At 36.1% G+C, this 18,340-nt stretch overlaps 1 protein-coding gene across 1 annotated transcript in view; it reads right to left on the bottom strand.

The window, feature by feature from the left end:
• Positions 1-18,340, bottom strand: part of Cdkl5 (cyclin dependent kinase like 5) — a 166,983-nt gene that overhangs the window by 24,589 nt on the left and 124,054 nt on the right. The window contains exons 8-11 of the mRNA XM_047535091.1: positions 17,984-18,074; positions 13,702-13,891; positions 8,187-8,267; positions 3,284-3,435 (exon numbers count right to left, since the gene is read on the bottom strand). Coding sequence (XP_047391047.1) covers positions 3,284-3,435; positions 8,187-8,267; positions 13,702-13,891; positions 17,984-18,074 — 514 coding nt within the window. The remainder of the gene's footprint in view (positions 1-3,283; positions 3,436-8,186; positions 8,268-13,701; positions 13,892-17,983; positions 18,075-18,340) is intronic.

Below are 18,340 nucleotides of genomic sequence, written 5' to 3'. Positions count from 1 at the left end.
TCCACCAGAAATCTACCTGAGAGCATTAAAAAAAATCTTACATTAAGCAAGTCTGTAACAGTATGGAAAGTGCATCTCCTAAATGCACTCACTAATCTCTCCCAGTAAGAATCACAGCTTTAAATAAGGACACTTAAATTTGAGTTGAACAAATGGCAAATCTAAGACCTAGAAAGAAATCAGGAAGATGGGAGAGTTAAGTTTTACTTTCTGTTAAATGATGTCAATAAAATCTATCTGCAGATCCATAAAGGACAGACCCTGTATCCTAAAGGTGTCAGGTTTTAAAATCGTTAGTTGTTTGTCAACATACATCTTGCTAACTAAAATATCTCAGTGACTTTTAAAAAAACCCAACAATGATAGTCTCATTCATGAATAGATCTAAGTGTATTGGTTATTTATTATTTATCCAATTCCCAATCCATTCTTCACCACTCTGGCTGGTCCTGGACCCAGACAGTGTTCCCCATGCTTGTGAGTTGGTGACCTTCCAGTAAGGCTTAGCATGGTTTCAAGCATCACAGGACCAGAGGAGAAGGAGGCCAGGGGAGGTCTTCCTTGCTCCTTCTTGGCAGTGATGCCCTGACTCAGAACCTAGTTGTATCCCTCCCTCCAGATGACAGCTTCTACAGGGTAGCTCTCCCTGCCAAGCTCCAGCTGTCACTGGGCCTTGGAACCCTATTTTCTCTCCTTCTTCTTCAGGCCTAGAGAGAGTAATGGCAGAAAGATAACACATGCAGATATTGGGAAATGTCTCAGTCCGAAAAAAGGACCAGAAAGGGACAGAGAACAGTGAAGACAGCTGCTAGAGCTTCTATTAGCTTCTGGAACTGCTAGAATCACTGCTATTGATGTTGAGCACAATCCTACATGAGATCTTATACATATTCACAGCAACATTTTTTTGGGGGGAGGGGTACCAGGGATTGAACTCAGGGGCACTCAACTATGGAGCCACAGCCCCAGCCCTATTTAGTATTTGTAAATTTAGAGACAGGATCTCACTGAGTTGCTTAGCATCACACTTTTGCTGAGCTGGATTTGAACTCGTGATCCTCCTGTCTCAGCCTCCTGAACCACTGGGATTACAGGCATGCACCATTGCACCCGGCCGTAAGATACAATTTCTAACATGAAAAGGAAAGCTATAAAGTTAATGCAGAAACATTTGTCAAAGTTTTAGGTTTTCTGTAAATGTACAGAGTCTAAACTGTTATTCTGAATGTTCAAGTCCCAGGATTAATTGGAAGTCATTGAGCTTTGTACATACCATAATTCCTATATAGAAAGGGCATCATATTATCTTCAAATTGGAGCTCTGCCAAAGTATAACAATGAAATACAGCTTTGAAAATTCCACAGATCTCTTTGACACACAACTGTAAAAAATCTGTGTTAAACTGCCAACCACATAAGGAGATTTTATATATAAACTGCTCTTAAATGGTTGGCAGGACAGATGGATGGATGGATGGTTAATATATTTATGTAAAATAAGTTTTAAAAGGAAACACTAAAGGCACAAAGCTACAATATTAGGGGAAGACTGGCAAAGCAGAACCAGTGAGAGAGGAGCATGGACATGCTGAAGCATGGGCCTTTTTTAGTTGTTCAGTTCCAGTTCCTATCAGGGCTGGAAGACCCATCAGGCACTCTGCTTTTTAAATCTAACTTTTGATTTTGTCTCTAATCTTTAACTGATTAAGACTTTTCATTTTCTCAGGTGGATCACACCTTCTGAGCAGGAACCTACTCCATCGGGGTGCTGGCACTCCATCATTCCTGTAACACTATCACCACACATCTTACTTCAGAGATCCTTAAAGAGGTTTCCCAAGGACAGTCTCAGGTCCCCACTGAGGTTAACTCCAAGAACTCTCTCAAGTGAGTCACCACAAGCCAAATAACACAGGCCCCCCCTCTCCAAGCGTGGTCACACTACTAATGTCTATGGCACAAATCATGAATTTATCATCAGTTTACTGAACTTTATATCATTGGGAAATTTTCATTTTAAATGTACACTGTAGACAATTCAGGTAGAAGGGAAACAAAAGGACCTGAATTGAGAGTGACCCCAGAGACACAGAAATAATCTGAACCTGTCAAATGCAATGGAGCAACCAGATGATGACTACTATTCCTTACTTAGCGTACTAAAATTGCATGGAAGCAAACAAACGAACTAAGAATGGTCTGTAAGATGTGAGGGGAAACAATAACTGAAACCAGTCATTTAAAGAAGAGTAAACAGTTCTGAGATATAATCACACTATTGCACTTAAGCAGAGCAAATAAAGGACAAATGGTTATCACCAATTTATGACTGTCCTCCTAGACCTTAAAGTACCAAATCTTGAGCTGTCAAAATTCCAATCTATAAAAAACAAATGCTCTATGTGGAAGAAAAATTGGGGGGAAGCTTTTTTTTTTTTTTCTTCTAAAGCCTCACATTAAAAATTATTGTTTTCTCCCTTTGTGGTGCTGGGGACCAAACCCAGGGCCCTGCACATGCTAGGCATCTATTTCTAGTAGTAAATGAAGGAAGCTATATCTTTTATAATCTAATAATCCTAGATGCTAAGATCAGGTTCTGGAAGATGAAGGAAGACAGGGAGACTTTGCCTACCCTCTTTCTCCTCCTTCAAATGCAGCAGAATTGGGAAATATCAGGTCTGGAAAGACAAACTGACTGATCTAATCCCAGGGGTGTGTGTGTGTGTTTGAAAAATTGTATTTAAAAAGCATCACTTTTAATCACTGACTTTACTATTTCCATACACTTATTTTCATGAAAAATTAATTTTTCAAAAATTAAAGGACAGGAACAAAAACACAAGACCTTCTAAAGAGCCAGTTTACTTGGTTCAGTTGCAAAGATTATTCTAGGGTAAGGTCCCATCCATGTTTGACATCCTCTTCTTCCAGGAATCCTCGTGCCCCAACCCATCCTTCTTCCTCTAGGTATTACCCCTGGGTGCTATTTATACAGAATCTTCTAGCTATTGAGGCTGGAAACCCCCCGAGTTGCTAACTCAATGCTACCTTTCCCAGAGAATGTATAGATTTCCATAATATGCTTGTTAAAGATAAGAAAGACTTTAAGACCCACACAAATCTTTAATTATAGTTCTGAATCATGTAATAAGCATAAGGAAGATATTTTTGAATACAGAGGGCTTTCCTTCTTTTCTCTAAGTGCATAATTTTAGCAGCCACCTCCTCCACTTACTTGTAAGACCAACACTGCATCTGTATTTCCTTAAAAGGGAATATTTACCTATTAGACAACGTGCTGCTTTCCACATGATAAGGTTTCCTTTTGGCTGACCTTGAAGGGGATCGATCCAAAAGTCTCTGGGTTTGAAATGTAGGGTGATTCAAACACTGTTCTGTCAAATATCTGTCAGCCGGGTCCAACTTCAGTAAATTCTTAGGAAATAAAGTTCAGGATTGGACATTACAAATTTAAATTCTAATAAAAATTTTATGTGTTTTTTTTTTTTTTTAAGAAAAGGAAAATACATGAACATGCCAAATATCTAGCAAACACAGTTCAAGAAAAACACGAAGACTCTCTAAATCACCCATAATCTCACCATTATTGTTCTCTGGGTGGATATCGTTCCAGTCTTTTCTTGAGTATCATATATACATATTTTCTTTTTAGAAAATCTTGGTCATATTATACACAAAAGTTTTATATCCCACCCTTTTAACTTACTCATCAAAACCACTTTTTATGACATAATTTAAACATTTAAAAAAATCTTTTTAGTACATATATATTCACATTCTTCATTTTTTTTTCCTGTTCCTCAAATACTTAGTTCCTCTTTTTGGAGACAGGCCATCAGTTTCTTGTGCAGCCTTCCATAGGGATATGCTGTACACATCTCTATTCCTTTTATTTTACCCAAATTGTAGCATACTCATAACTGTTTGTACTTAACTTTCTTTTCACTCTTTGCACTTGACAATCTTTTTTTTTTCTTTCTTTTTTTTTTTTTTTTTCTGTACTGGAAATGGAATCCAGGGGCATTCTACCACTGAGTTATATCCTCAGCCCTTTTTTATTTTTTATTTAGAGATAGGGTTTTGCTAAGTTGCCAAGGCTGACCTAGAACTTGCTATCCTCCTGCCTAAGCCTCCTGAGTAGCTGGGATTACAGGCATGTGCCACAACACTCAGCCTTGACACATAATCTTAAGGGTTCATTCATATATGTAAAGAGCTTTAAGTCTATGGATGTACTTTTTGTGTGTTTTCCTTGTTTTGTTATTTTTATTTTTAGAAAATTTCTTTTTTGAACTGAAGATTGAACCCAGTGGAGTTTTACCCCTGGGCTACATGCCCAGTCCTTTTTATTTTGAGACAGGGTTTCTTTAAATTATGAGGGTGGCCTTCAATTTGCAATCCTCCTGACTTGGACTCCCGAGTCACTGGGATTACAGGCATTACAGGCGTCAGCCACAGTGCCCAACCTCCTTGTTTTATTATGAACAATGTGGCAACGAATAATCTTATAACATGTTTCTTTGCCCCCTTGCCTTTTTTCTTTTGCAGTTCTAGGAACTGAACTGCAGGTCTTGTGCATGCTAGGAAAGTACTCTACCACTGAACTATATCCTCAGCCCTTACGCCACATTTTTAATGACTACACAGAAATCTGTGATATGGATATACCATGATTTAGTTAGCCAGGCTCCTACTGTTGGGCATTTAGATGGTGGTTGCTTTTCATTATTATAATTAATGCTGTGACAAACAAGTGAAATCTTTCACAGGATGAACTCCTGAAGATAGAACTGTTAAGTATGCAAACTTTTGAAGATTCTTTTTGGTGTATTGTCAAATTACCTCCTGGGAAGGTGTCTCAAAATTATATACCTCTCTGCAATTGTAGGGATCTACCTATTTCTTGGCATCCTCATTTTTTTTAATAATAATAAATTAGATATTTAAAAGATAGTATCTCGCAGTGGTTTTAACACTCATCTTTGACTACTAGTGAGGCCGAATGCTTTTACATGTTTATTAATTACGTTTCTTAATTTTCTATTTCAAAATCTATCCTTGTTTATTTGTGTTATTTGTTCATTAAGGCATTGGCCCTTTGTTTTATATTGTACATATTAGATTCTTTACAACTAAAAGTGCTCTTCCAAATATTATTTATTTAGCTTAGTAACTGAACAGGATTTTAAAAGTGAATCACTAAGATTAATTTTTAATTACAAATTAAGCAAACAGCTGAAGAAACATAACCTACATAGCTTAATACAATACAATAGAGCACACTAAAATTTGCTCTTTGCCATTCTCCCTCAAAGGAAGGAAGCAGGGTGAATTGTAGCATTCACAAAACCATCTCGAGCTCACTTTTATTGGTTTTGCCCATAGTTAATCTCTTTGTGACTCACTATTAAACAGCAAAAGGAAATTTGCTCCCAAAAAGTCAGACTTCAATTTCAGACAAGTGCCTTCAACCTAGCACCACATAAAGTTTGATTTCTGATCCTGCCATATACTGAAATGATCACTTTAGATTGAAAGATTCTATTTGTTGAAACCCAAGTCACTGATTACATGAAAATGGATTTGTATTCATATTGGTTCAGACACAACTCTGAAATCATCTCAATTCCTTCTTATTATGAAACAAAAACTGTGGGGATATATAAAATGATTTTGCTCTCACTGGCAATTCAACAGTTAACATCAAAATGGCTCCATTTAAGAGAGTAGTTAAAAACAAAGGAAATTCAGCCCTTGAATAGTCTTTTAAATTCAAAGTGCATATGACCTTTCAGAAACCAAATATCTACTAGCATTAGTGCTATTTATTGTTAAGTAGAATTTACTGTACATATAAAAATTACATTTACATTTATGAATACAGCTGTTAATTTTCAAATTAATTGAAAGGATGAGGTCTTATGAGAAAAATATGAAATTTACCTAGTTAATAGTTTCTAAAATTCAGCGTTTTGGGGGAAAACATCATCCTCACCATTATCACCACCACCACCACCATCATCATTTTTACTGTAATAGATTCAACATAATTATTGTATTTATTCTTAAAATAGGTAAGGGCTTGAATTAATTCTGATGACTTATATTCCCACAAAAATGGCTGAAATGAACAGATGCAGGATGAGATGGCCATTTTAGGTACTTCTATTACCTCGGACAAAATTATCCAGACAGCTTTTGGGAATGGAAAGGATAATTGGTATTTTTAATTTTTCAAGTTCATTTTCAAAAATAGCTAAAAGACAAAAGGAATGATTCTATTTATGTAACATTCAATAATAATAAGGCAATATTAATGGTTGGTGATAGAAGGGGCAGAGCAGGACAGAGGCATAAAGCCTAGGAGGGATCATAAGGAGGGTTCTAGGGTATTAACACTTTTCTATATCTCAATCTAGGTAAGGCTATAAGAATATGTTGACATTACAAAAATCAACTGAGATGGAGACATAACCTGAGCACCTTCTGAATGTATATTTAAGTCAAACTATTTACTGTTCAAGAAACTTGAAAGCAAACACATTTTAAAAATAGGAATTAGAATGTTTCACTTCCAAATTGGTAGAAGTGAATAAAGATTTGGGATATTGTTCTACTTCTGTCTGTGCTACCTTTTATAAATACTTATTTTTATTCAGGTACCACACTGATGACTGATAATTACACTTGGTAATGACTTAACAAAAAAGTTCAATTATTTTTAACTAAAAAATAGATAAAAGGTAGAAAACATGAAATTGTGTTTACTTCCATTTTTTTGCTTTATTTACATTTTAAAAGTTACCAAATAGTTAAGGCCCTGATCAATAAATATTGACTATGTGAAAGAATATATTGACAAAACCCAACTGAAGTAAGTGATAATTTATGCCTAATTAAACTAAAAGAAGTTGGAGTCTGTTGTTTTTTTTTTTAAACAGCATTTCTCAATCTGTATTCAGAACATTATTTTAAAAAAACCCAGTATTTAGTATTTAATTAAATTTGGGAAATGTTGAGTGAAACAGAAAACAGAAATGCTTTATTTATTTATTTATTATTTATTTTTTTGTGGTGCTGGGGATTTGAACCCAGGGCCTTGTGCTTGCGATGCAAGCACTCTACCAACTGAGCTATATCCCCAACCCCCCAGAAATGCTTCTTTACAAGAGATTCTGAAAGCTTTTACAGGTTAATGAACACTGAATCTCTACGAAAGGTTATAAGGTATGTGGCCTTTCCCAAATGCCACACCTCCCTCCTCCACCTCCACCCCCACACCTATTTACACTGTGTTCCCTGGAACATAGATTAACATAGTTTAAAGCACAGTGAAGTTCTAAGAATGCAGTTCAGCAATTTCCAACTGTGCTAAATATGTCTTTTAAAGGCTCTGTGAACAATGTAGCCTCCACTGATTTTGACAGTTGACTGAATGGGCATAAAATAAAACTCATCCATTAACAAGTGTTTTTTCAAGGTTTACTATCATACAACCAATGCTTGTTTATATGCTTGCTGGATGCATCAGAAGCTGGGAAAATAAGAAAAATAATTTTTGCTCAGGGGTTTGACTGTCTACTGTGGAAGAAAAACCTGGTAGGAAAAATCTGAGGGTGTTTTTAGTAGTTCAGAGCAGGAAGTGCTCTGGACAAGGGGCTAGCACCAGGAACACTCAGGCCACAGTAGTAGTCAGCCATTCTGACATGTCTAAATTGCCTGAAAGAATGAGTTATGTGGGAGAGAAGAAGTCAAGTCAGAAGAGGACAATCGGTTCATTGATTGTATCTGTACAAACAAAGAGATGCCTTAAATATCATGTAAAAGAAACTGTAGAATCTCTTTTCCTTCAACATTCGTTTTACCATTTGTTTAAAAACCTATGCCTGATCAGCTCTGAGTGCTGACAGATTTTTATTATTCTGCCCTTAGGAAAATAAGTTAGGGATCTCATGCTCTTATCTGAATGAACTATGATAATACCAGATCCTGTTGCAATTTTAAACAAATTACATGCCTTTTAACATGAAATAGTCCCCCATTATTCACAATTATGCATCTACTAACAAAACATTTAATTTATGAAAGCAGGTTATGGTCACCTGTAGACACAAGAGAATCCATAAACCAAAAGACATTTTCATACAGATATTAATTCCTCCTACCTTCATTAGGTCAAGTAAAACACTATTTAAAATTCCAAGGTATCTTCTCTCCAATGACTGAGGATGGTTCACAGCCGGAAACTGTAAGGACAATGCAATAGGAATGTCAGCACATGGGAAAGGACGTGTGTGCATGTTTTTGTGAGCATGGCAGGAAGGAGCAGTCAAGTTACAGACTAGTGCCAATCCAAGCAAATTCATATTTGTATATTACTTTTGGTATCCATGTATTTCAGGTATGAATTAATAGGACTGGATGTTAAACAATAGGAAAATTCACAGTGAAATATGATATTTAAATCTAGACAGACAATACTTTTAGGCATGTAAAATAGACCAAGATATAAAAATCTGAAACTATTTATACAGTTTTTATCTGCTTCTCTAAGTTCTAAAATAGTTTACACAGAATATGTCTGCTTATACATACAATTCTTAATTATTGATGGTAACTAGAGGAGGGACAATATGATATGACGTAAGATTTTTGGCTTTTTCACAAGAACGTATCATTTATTCCTGAAAATAGCTAAGTTTTAAAAAGGAGAAAAAGGAAGCAAGAGGCCAGAACCTGAAAGGCCACAGAAGCAGAAACTGAATTCGGGCACACAGTGTAATTGCTTTAAGTGTCTTTTTTTAAATGACCTGTTTTCAATTCTCCTTTTTTGTAAGTTGAAGCAGGGGGCAAACCATAGGCACCTAGATTAACAAATGCATTTTTTAATAAAATGAGGGTGAGGGGTCAAGTTTATTTAGATGTTCTACCCTTTTCTGTGTTAACTCACACTTGGCACTATCTGAGTAAATGTAACACTGGGAATTACAACTGGCAGAGCCCAAAGCCATATGCTTCCTCCAAATATGAAGTCTAGTTTGCTTCTAATATATATTTCTTCTATGCCAACATAAGAGCATTTCAAGGTACTGAAATACCTAAACATGTTAAATAAGTGGACAGGAGAACTAATTATGTGGTAAAATTCAAACAGGCTATTCAAGGAGTGATTATGACATCATTTGCACAGTCTGCTCAGTAGGGCAAGAGATGTGGAATATGGGTAAGACCTAAACCTGGCATTTGAGGAATCTATTGTATGATTGGGAAAACAATCAGTGCTACACTGTGCAACCATAAATCCCAAGGGAAGCTCAGAAAAAAGAGAGACCAAGGTGGCTTGTGGCTATAGAAGAAAGAACCTATTGGTAATATTTGAACTATGTTTTGAAGGATTAAAAAAAGTGAACAGAGAAAAGTAGGACAGCACCTCCCAGACAGAGAAGGAAAGAATAACATGAACTTAACAGACTCACAGGCAAAAACCTAAAACTGATTTCTGAGGGAAGTGATGCTATGTGAGGCATTTTAGGTATTATTATCCTTACTTTAGAGATGAGGAAAATGATGATCAGAAAGTTCAAATAACTGGTTCAAGGAAAGTTACATAAGTAACAAGCAACAGAACTAGTATTTGCACCCAGGCCTGTGATCCAAACCTACACTCTTTCTAAACTGAGGCATTTTTCCTAATGGAGGAGCAGAAGTTCCTTTTGATGTTGTTGGAACATTAAAAATCAGTCCAAAGAGAGAGACACCTGCCATGCCATGATAAAAGACCCTGTACCAGTACATTTTATTGACTGATTGATTGATTATGGTACCAGGGCTAAAACCCAGGTGTGCTTTTACACCTAAGTTACATGCCTAGCCCCCTCCCACCTTAATGTTGAAACAGGGTCTCGAGAAGTAGCTAAGGCTGTTTGAAATTGCAATCCTCCTCCTGCCTCAGCCTCCCAAGTCACTGGGATTACAGGTATGTGCCACCTTGCCTAGCACAGTACATTTTGATTAATACTTTGCTTCTGAGGTCTATATTATGCTACCAGATATCCCCTCCTTTTGTCAGAAATGACCTTTCATTGATAAGAAAATTAATTCCAAAAGCCAAAAGGCATTAGAACTATTATAATAAAATTACCAAGCAAGCTTTTAACTTAAACAAATTATATGTTTTAAATGAAATCTACCATTCTAAAATGAGATGATTCAACAGACAGCCAAAACTTAAGCACAGAATTTAAACTATATCCCAATCAGTAGTTTGTTTCCTTTCTTAATCACTTGGCAGATACAATACAATGAGTGTACCTCTTTACTGAGACTCTATGTTAGGCACTGGTCTGGGTATTTTATACTCAAAATTTCATCTTCACAACAACCCTATCAGGTGATATTCTGTTATCACCACTTTACACATGAAGAAACAGAAGCACAGGATGACAAAATAAGTTGTTGAGTTCATTCAAGTAATAAATGTGAAGCCAGGTTTTGTACTCTAACAGTTTAACACCAGAGCCTAGGCCCTAAGCTATGAGATGGCAATTGTTTTCCAAATAATGCATACAATTAGAGCAACATCTTGTAGAGTTCCCATTCTCTACGCAAATGGATCCGATTGCACATCATACACTGGATTTTAGTTACCGGTGAGTCCATACGGGGCTCACAGCAATTACAGTTCACAGGCTCTCTGTGCTTAGCTCTCCATAGCAGACGTTCTCAAGGGATATCATAAAAGAAAACTTTCCCCTCAAAGGATGTTGTTAAACCTCTAAAGAGACTGAACTAATTTAGTTGAAATACCACAAACACTTTCAGACTAAAATGTAAACATTTAAGGTTTATAAAAATCAAAGTGCCATGGAAGCAGCAATTTCCCTGAAGAATATTTATAAGCAGCATTGTCAAATGCTGTTTAACACTTTACAAGTAATATTGTTTAGCAAGGAGGTCTGTGAACAATTAGGACCACAGACCACTCTTTGTGTGGTCTCTCTAATCTAAATGGTATTCATTCTTCTATATCTACTTTAAGTGTCAAATCTTCCATAAAGCTTTTCTAATGAATCCTTAACTATGATTTCTAACTTCCTGGAATGTTTGACATGCTTCACAATCTAAATCATAATCTATTAGAAAGCAGTACAATAAAGTAATGAGTCCCAGTAGTATACTATATATTTATTCTTTCCTAATTATTTCAGTAGTATTTCAGTAATTCTCTAGCTTATTAAGGCCAGGTACCATTCATATCTGCTATATATTATATAGACTATTTAACCTGGAATAGTCTAGAAGGGGCTTCATGGACAGAGATTTGGTTGGAGTCTAGGCAAGTGTTGGGAACACCAGAAAAATGGAAATGAGCCATTTCAGAACCCACATATCAAGAAAATGGTGGGAAATTCAAGGTAGTCTAAGAACAGGGGGCGGAGACGGGGTAGAGATGATGCTAGGAGGATCCTTAATGCTACCCTAAAGAATTTCAACTTTATCAGCAATCCTATAGAGGTTTTTAAATAAAAGGGAGATAGAAGTAAATGTATGGTTTGAGAAATGTGAAAAGACTTAAATGAAGAAATTTCAAGAGATTAGTTTGAGAACCAATTGTCTATCATTCAGGTAACAGTGAAAGAAGCATTGGGGATGGAGAGAAATGAAATAAAACTGAGCTGGAGTGCTGATGGCACGTTCATTTGATCCATTGATCACTCAGATATTTAGTGAGTGCCCACCAGATGTTACTTGTTTCTGCGTTAGATGCTGCAAATACCATGATAACAGATGGTTTCTGTCCCTGAAGAACTTATTATGCTAGTGGGAAAGAACTAGATTATTGGTGATTATCAAGAAAACAACAAATGGAATAATTTCAAAATGTGATAAGTGGTATGAGAGAAAAAAGAAGGGTGCTATGGAAGAGAGAGATGGTGTGGAGAACAGAATATTGGGTGGGCAGAGAGAGGAGGCATTCTTTGAGTTGAGATTTATGGAATGAGTAGATGCCATGCAAGGGAAGAACAACCTTCCTAAGAGAAGAAGCCACAGGTCCCCAAATTCATGAAACTGGAAAAATCTCTGAATGCTTATGGAAGGCAAATAACAGAAAAGTAGTGAGAATTTGGAGAAGGAAGGAACTGAAGATAGGTGTAAGACAAAGTCAGGAATCCAGAGGACATGGATCAGGCAAGGACTCACAGGCTATGGCAAGGAGTATGGATTAATTTTCATACTCAAATTCAATATGACTAACTTTATTTGTGAATACAACAGATTTTCCTTACTGCAAGACTGAGGGTAAGTCTTATTTATTGTCATGTTTTCAACACCTAGTATGACAAAAGTTTGATAATTGTTGAACTAATCTGGTAAACCATATGTGCTAATTGTACCCTAACTAATGGCATACTTTGGCTAATTTTTGGCTTACAAAAGCAAAAATAAAATGAGAAAATTTAGTCAGGTGTAGTGGGATCACACCTGTAATCCCAGCAGTTCGGGAGGCTAAGGCAGGAGGCTCGAGAGTTCAAAGTCAGCCTCAGCAAAAGTGAGGCACTAAGCAACTCAGTAAGACCCTGTCTCTAAATAAAAAATACAAAATAGGGCTGGGGATGTGGCTTAGTGGTCAAGTGCCCCTGAGTTCAATCCCTGGTACCCCCCCTCCCGGCCACCCAAAAAAAGGAAAAACCGTGCCTGTGGCACCTCAGACACATTTGGGAGAGAGAGAGAGAGAAAGCAGGAAGGAGATAAAAGAGAAACCCAGCAGGAGCTGGGGTTGTGTTGGGCACTCAAGTGTGAACAGTGGTGTTCTCCAAAGGGAAATTAACTGAGGTCCAGAAAGTCAAAGGGGAAAAAAAGGGCTCTACAAATGGCAAGATAATATGGTTTGAAAATGATGCATTTAAGAGAAAGAAAGTAAATGATGGAAGATTATTTTATAGATTCCACAATGACCGCCAATTGACATGTGGGCCCAAAAATGTGTTTGAAAACTTAAGTTACTTTTTGGGTAGATGGAAGAGATAGTCACTGTAACTCACTAGTCACTCCAATGAAGTGCCTCTGCAAAGTAGGTGTTCCTTATATGGGGAAAGTTCATACTTTCTAAGATGCTTTTTGGCATATTCTCAAAAAACAGGCTCTGTACAAATTTAGCAAGTCTAGAAAAGGCTGCTTAAGACAACACATGGGTTTGTAGAGAATATTTGATGTTTCACTGTCAATGAACAAGAAATATCTGTTGGAACAAAAACATTTAAATCTGGAGGATGCAAGTATGCATGGACTTCCTCAAATCACTACAAACATGTTTGCTCAAGTAAGTAGCAGCCATTCACATATTTTATATCTTTCAGGAATGCTTAATATTTTGGATAAAGAGTCTAAGATAATCAAGGTTTAGAGTAAAATAATGCATGTGCTAAAAAAGATCTTGAAAAATTAGAATTTATAAATTAGAAACAATATGAGCAGCTCCCACTTTCAAATTTTGATCATTTTTTAAAAATTCAAATACTATATAAGACCTGGAAATAAAATATGATAGTGGGGATTATAAACATTAGAATGGGAAAGGGAACAGTTTTCAAAGGACAGCTTAGCATACCACTGTGCAATGAACAATGAGTTAAATACAGCTGTATTGATTCTATTTGGGGTTTTAGCAAAACCTCTTACCCGGAGCCCATGGAAACGAGGATTACTGTAGAAGAGCTTCATCTGCTCAGATGGAAGTGGTCCTAGCACCTTCTGAATAGTGAAAAGTTGGTCAATTTCGCTTTCTCCAGGAAATAAGGGCTGTCCATCACTAAGTTCCCCAAGAATACAGCCCACTGACCACATGTCTACAGACTTCCCATAGGGAGCTCTGAAAAGCAAAGGGAGAGATTATCTTGAAAACTGAGGACACATAATGTTTGAAAACTTCACAAATAATTTTGAACAGTTTCATGATTCAAAGTACATTTGTGTATTTAAGAAATTTTAAAATGCCATTAGAAAAAAGTAAAACTGAAAATAAGGAATTATGGATATCCAAGTAAAAATCCATAACACAAGTGAATAAACCTACACTAATAAAGACATCAGTTTAGTAACAACTTAGTCAGTATATACTAATTTGAAATCTGGGTGTATCTTGACTATGAATGGCTTAATAAATCCTAATATAGTGCACATGGTTGATGAGTAACACCTCACTTGGGAAATAAATCGCTCCCAAGAAATATATTTTCTAGGTAATTAAATTATACTTTAGCTCTCTAAATGTCAAAAAGTTACATTTTATCCATTTTTTGAGTTTAGTATATTAAAATATACTACTGACTTGTGTATCTTCTTAAACAAATAGTGAATATTATTTAACCTTTGATTACTTAGTGTCACAACATCCAATAGCTGAAATGGTGCTAAGTTCTATTGTATTATTTACTTGAATATAATTGTACTCTACACATCTAGGGTTTTCTAATAGCTATTTCCCCAAAAGCATTGCTTTAGTTTACTTAAAGGGTTTAAAGCTCTTTTCTAGGGTCTGAGTTTACCAGACTGCTTTAGGAGGAGAGTTGCTATTACAAATGGAACCTATCCATGAAAATCTAGGCAACCCAAAAACAGCTCTCTACCTATACCCCAATATCTATAACTGTAAGTCAAATTAAGTAAGAAACCATGTACATATTTTAGTTTCAAACACAAATAGGTTTTTTTTGTTTTGTTTTTTGATACTGGGGATTGAACTCAGGGGTACTTTAGCTACATCCCCAGTCTTTTTTATTTTATTTTGAGACAGGATCTTATTAAGTTGCCCAGGCTGGCCTTGAACTTGTGATCCTCCCAAACTGCTGGAATTATAGGTGTGTCCAATCACGCCTGGCAAATAATCCAAGTTTTAAGAAGGGAAAACCGAAATGAAATTCTAGAATGCCATAATGATATGACAGTAAATAACAAAACTTTTAAATCAAAGCACTGTTAACATTATACAGAACATGTTTCTAGGGTAACAAATTTCTACAACAATAAGACAACATTTCATTTCTTTCCCACAAAACCTTAAGTACCATATGAGCAAACTTGATTTAAATCTTTTTGGTAGCTTGTTGGGGGAGGAAAGATACTGATTATTCTTTCATATCTTTTTGACAGAAAGAAACATTCCAGGTACTAGATAGAAAAACCTACAGAAAACCTCTACATACCCTCAATAAGTTATTTTTCTTTTGTCATTGGATTTGCATAATTTATGCATCTGGAACTATTTTGAATGTCAAGGACAAAGCCCTGAGAATATGTAAAAATGCAAATTCTTAATGTAAAACTAAATAGCAACTGATTTCAATGGAATTTTGACATAAATAATATTTCAACTAGTACTTGACAATCACTTAATTAGCAGTATTATTCAATTTAGCTCAAATGAGTTGCACTGTCTCCATCTACTTTTGGTAGCTATCACACATCTCTAAACATAACCTCAGTTTTCCGAGAATGATCTATTTCATACTCATTTCATCACTGGCAAATAGTATCCAGTAAATTCAAATTCTAATCCCCACCTCAAAGAAAATGGACTATTCATCTCAGTAAGTCCAGAATGATACACCGAAGAAGAAACACAGACACAATGAAGTATCAATCCTAAATCAAGAGTAAAAATTTGCACAGAAATCCAAAACTGTCCACACAAATGAGGGGATAATAAAGTGACTAATGATCATTTGATCGGGATGAAGTCAGCTTTTGATTTAAAAAAAAAATAGTAATAAAGCTTCCAAAAACTGATGCCAATAATTCTTAAGGTTCTAGGTCAGCAATGAATCAAGAAGTACTACCAGATGGTTGGTAGACTCTGGGAAATGAATAGTTAACACTTACACAAACCCCTCAGAAAATAACTTAGTAGTTGTACTCTTCAGAAAAAAATCTAGAAATTTATACTGCTATATTGTACATCGTTGGTGGGAATGCAGACTAGCACAACTACTCTGGAAAGCAGTTTGGAGATTCCTCAAAAAATTAGGGATGGAATCACCATATAACCCAGCTATCCCAACTCCAAATTCAGCATATTACAGCCACATAGTCATATCAATGTTTACAGTAGCACAATAGCTAAATTATGGAATCAACCCAAATGCCTATCAATAGATGAATGGATTAAGAAATTGTGGTATATATACACAATGGAGTTCTACTCAGCCACTAAAAAGAATGAAATTAGGCATTTGCTGGTAAGTGGATGGAAATGGAGAATATCATACTAAGTGAAATTAGTCAAGCTCAGAAACTCAAATGTCGAATGTTTTCTCTCCCATGTGGAAACTAGAGTAAAATAAAGGAAAGGGGAGGGAAAAATAAGATTACATAAGGAACCAATCAAATACAAATTAATGGACAAGTGAAAGGAAGTCTAGTAGAGTAGGGGAAGGAGAAGGAGGGAGGGCAGAGGGAAAATGGGGATCATGAACCGAAATCGATTTCCATGCAGTATGAGTTTGTTGGGATGAACCCACTACAACTATGTAAAACTATAAAGCTCTAAAAAAAATTAAATTTCTCATATCCATCAGATACATGTATAGCATATTAAATAAAAGTGATAACTGATAATTTGTATACTTGTCATCATTACCACTATGGCTAATTTTATTAGAGTATGCCTTCTTTCTTCATTCTTGGGTAGTCTCAAAGAAGGAGATAACAATCTAGGAAAAATAAGAAAATGCTACAACTAGGATAGGTAGAGAATTCCTGAAACTATGTAATGGAGATCGGGACCATGGGCTCTTTCTTAGGCTCTAAAGTTAAAATGCATTAAAAAGAAAAGGAGAACCTTATCAGAAGACCCTTTTCTGGTTAATAGATGAATGATAGAGCATTGACAATGGCAGGGTGGGTATAAAGTAGATGGAATGTTAGGAGGTGTTGCTGAAAAAAATCATCAAGGCAGTGATAGAATAGTCACTTATCATCAAATAGGATTTACACTATTCAGAAGAAAACTGGCTACTGGTTCAATATTTACTCCATGTGACTAGCAATGTGGCTAGATGTAAAAGATACTCAATAAGTATTTGTTAAATGAATGAACAGGTAAGCCAGAATGCCAAACTCTGTAGACGATTACATTCTTCACATGGAAGATTACTAGCAAAGATGGCTGCAATAATTCCTTCCATCTGTATATACATGCTTCTTTATAATGTGGCTCTGTTGCCTTTTCCATCAAGAGGTGGGATTTATTTCTCCTTACCTTGAATCAGGGGTTAGCCATGAAATGGGCTTTGGCCAAATGAGACAAAAGTCATGCAAACAGAGTTTTGGAAAGTACCTTTGCTTTAGGGCTTTCTTCTTGCTACATGGAATTCTCCTGCTATTGTAATATCTAGGCTAGCCTACTGAAAGATGAGTCCCCACATACCAAGGAGCCTCCAGATGACCTGTCAGCCAATTGTAGCTACATGAGTGATTTCAAGAAAGACCAGCAGAAGAACCATCCAGTTGCATTCAAATTATTAACACCCAGAATCCTGAACAAAGGAAATGGTACTTAATTCATATCATGGAACATTTTTTTTGTTTGTTTTGGTTTTTTGGCGGTGCTTGGGAGTCCAACCCATGGCCTCCAGTGATGCTAGGCAAGCGCTCTACCACTGAGTTACATCCCCAGCCCTAGTTTATATTTTATTTAGAGACAGGGTCTCACTGAATTGCTTAGTGCCTTGCTTTTGCTGAGGCTGGCTTTGAACTCTTGAGCCTCATGCCTTAGCCTCCGAAGCTAATGGGATTACAGGAATGTCCCAGCCTCATTAAGTTTTTAGGTGGTTTGTTATACTAAATTTATAACTGAGGAATATTTAATTAACTGAAATTCTTATTTTCCATAGGTGATCCCAAAGTCAACAATAAACGAGCAATACTTGCGTAGAGATCCCTGTATTTTGGGAAGGTAACTCACCCAAGTAAGAGTTCTGGGGATCGATACCACCTGGTGGCCACATACTCCGTGTAATTAGCATTATTGCCCTCTGATAGATTCCGAGCAAAACCTGAAAGAGTAAATAACTTCGTATTGGAAAATATTTCAGTCCTAGTAATACTTTAAAATAACATCCCAAAAGAACATAATGACTGGATTGAATGAGCTATTTATTAATAAATATCCTTGTTATTTTAAAAAGTTAGTAGAGAGTTCATACATCAATTGACGTATACGATATATTTAGTATATGCTAAAGAAATCCATGTTTTTGAAGTCATCTCATGCTTTATTAAGTCTTCAGAGCATACTTTCAAATAGTGCTCCTAAAAATAC

Source organism: Sciurus carolinensis, chromosome X (genome assembly GCF_902686445.1).
Source record: "Sciurus carolinensis chromosome X, mSciCar1.2, whole genome shotgun sequence".
In the NCBI taxonomy this organism is placed as follows: Eukaryota; Metazoa; Chordata; class Mammalia; order Rodentia; family Sciuridae; genus Sciurus; species Sciurus carolinensis.
The sequence above is the reverse complement of the archived record's forward strand: the minus strand, read 5'-3'. Positions and strand labels throughout refer to the sequence as shown.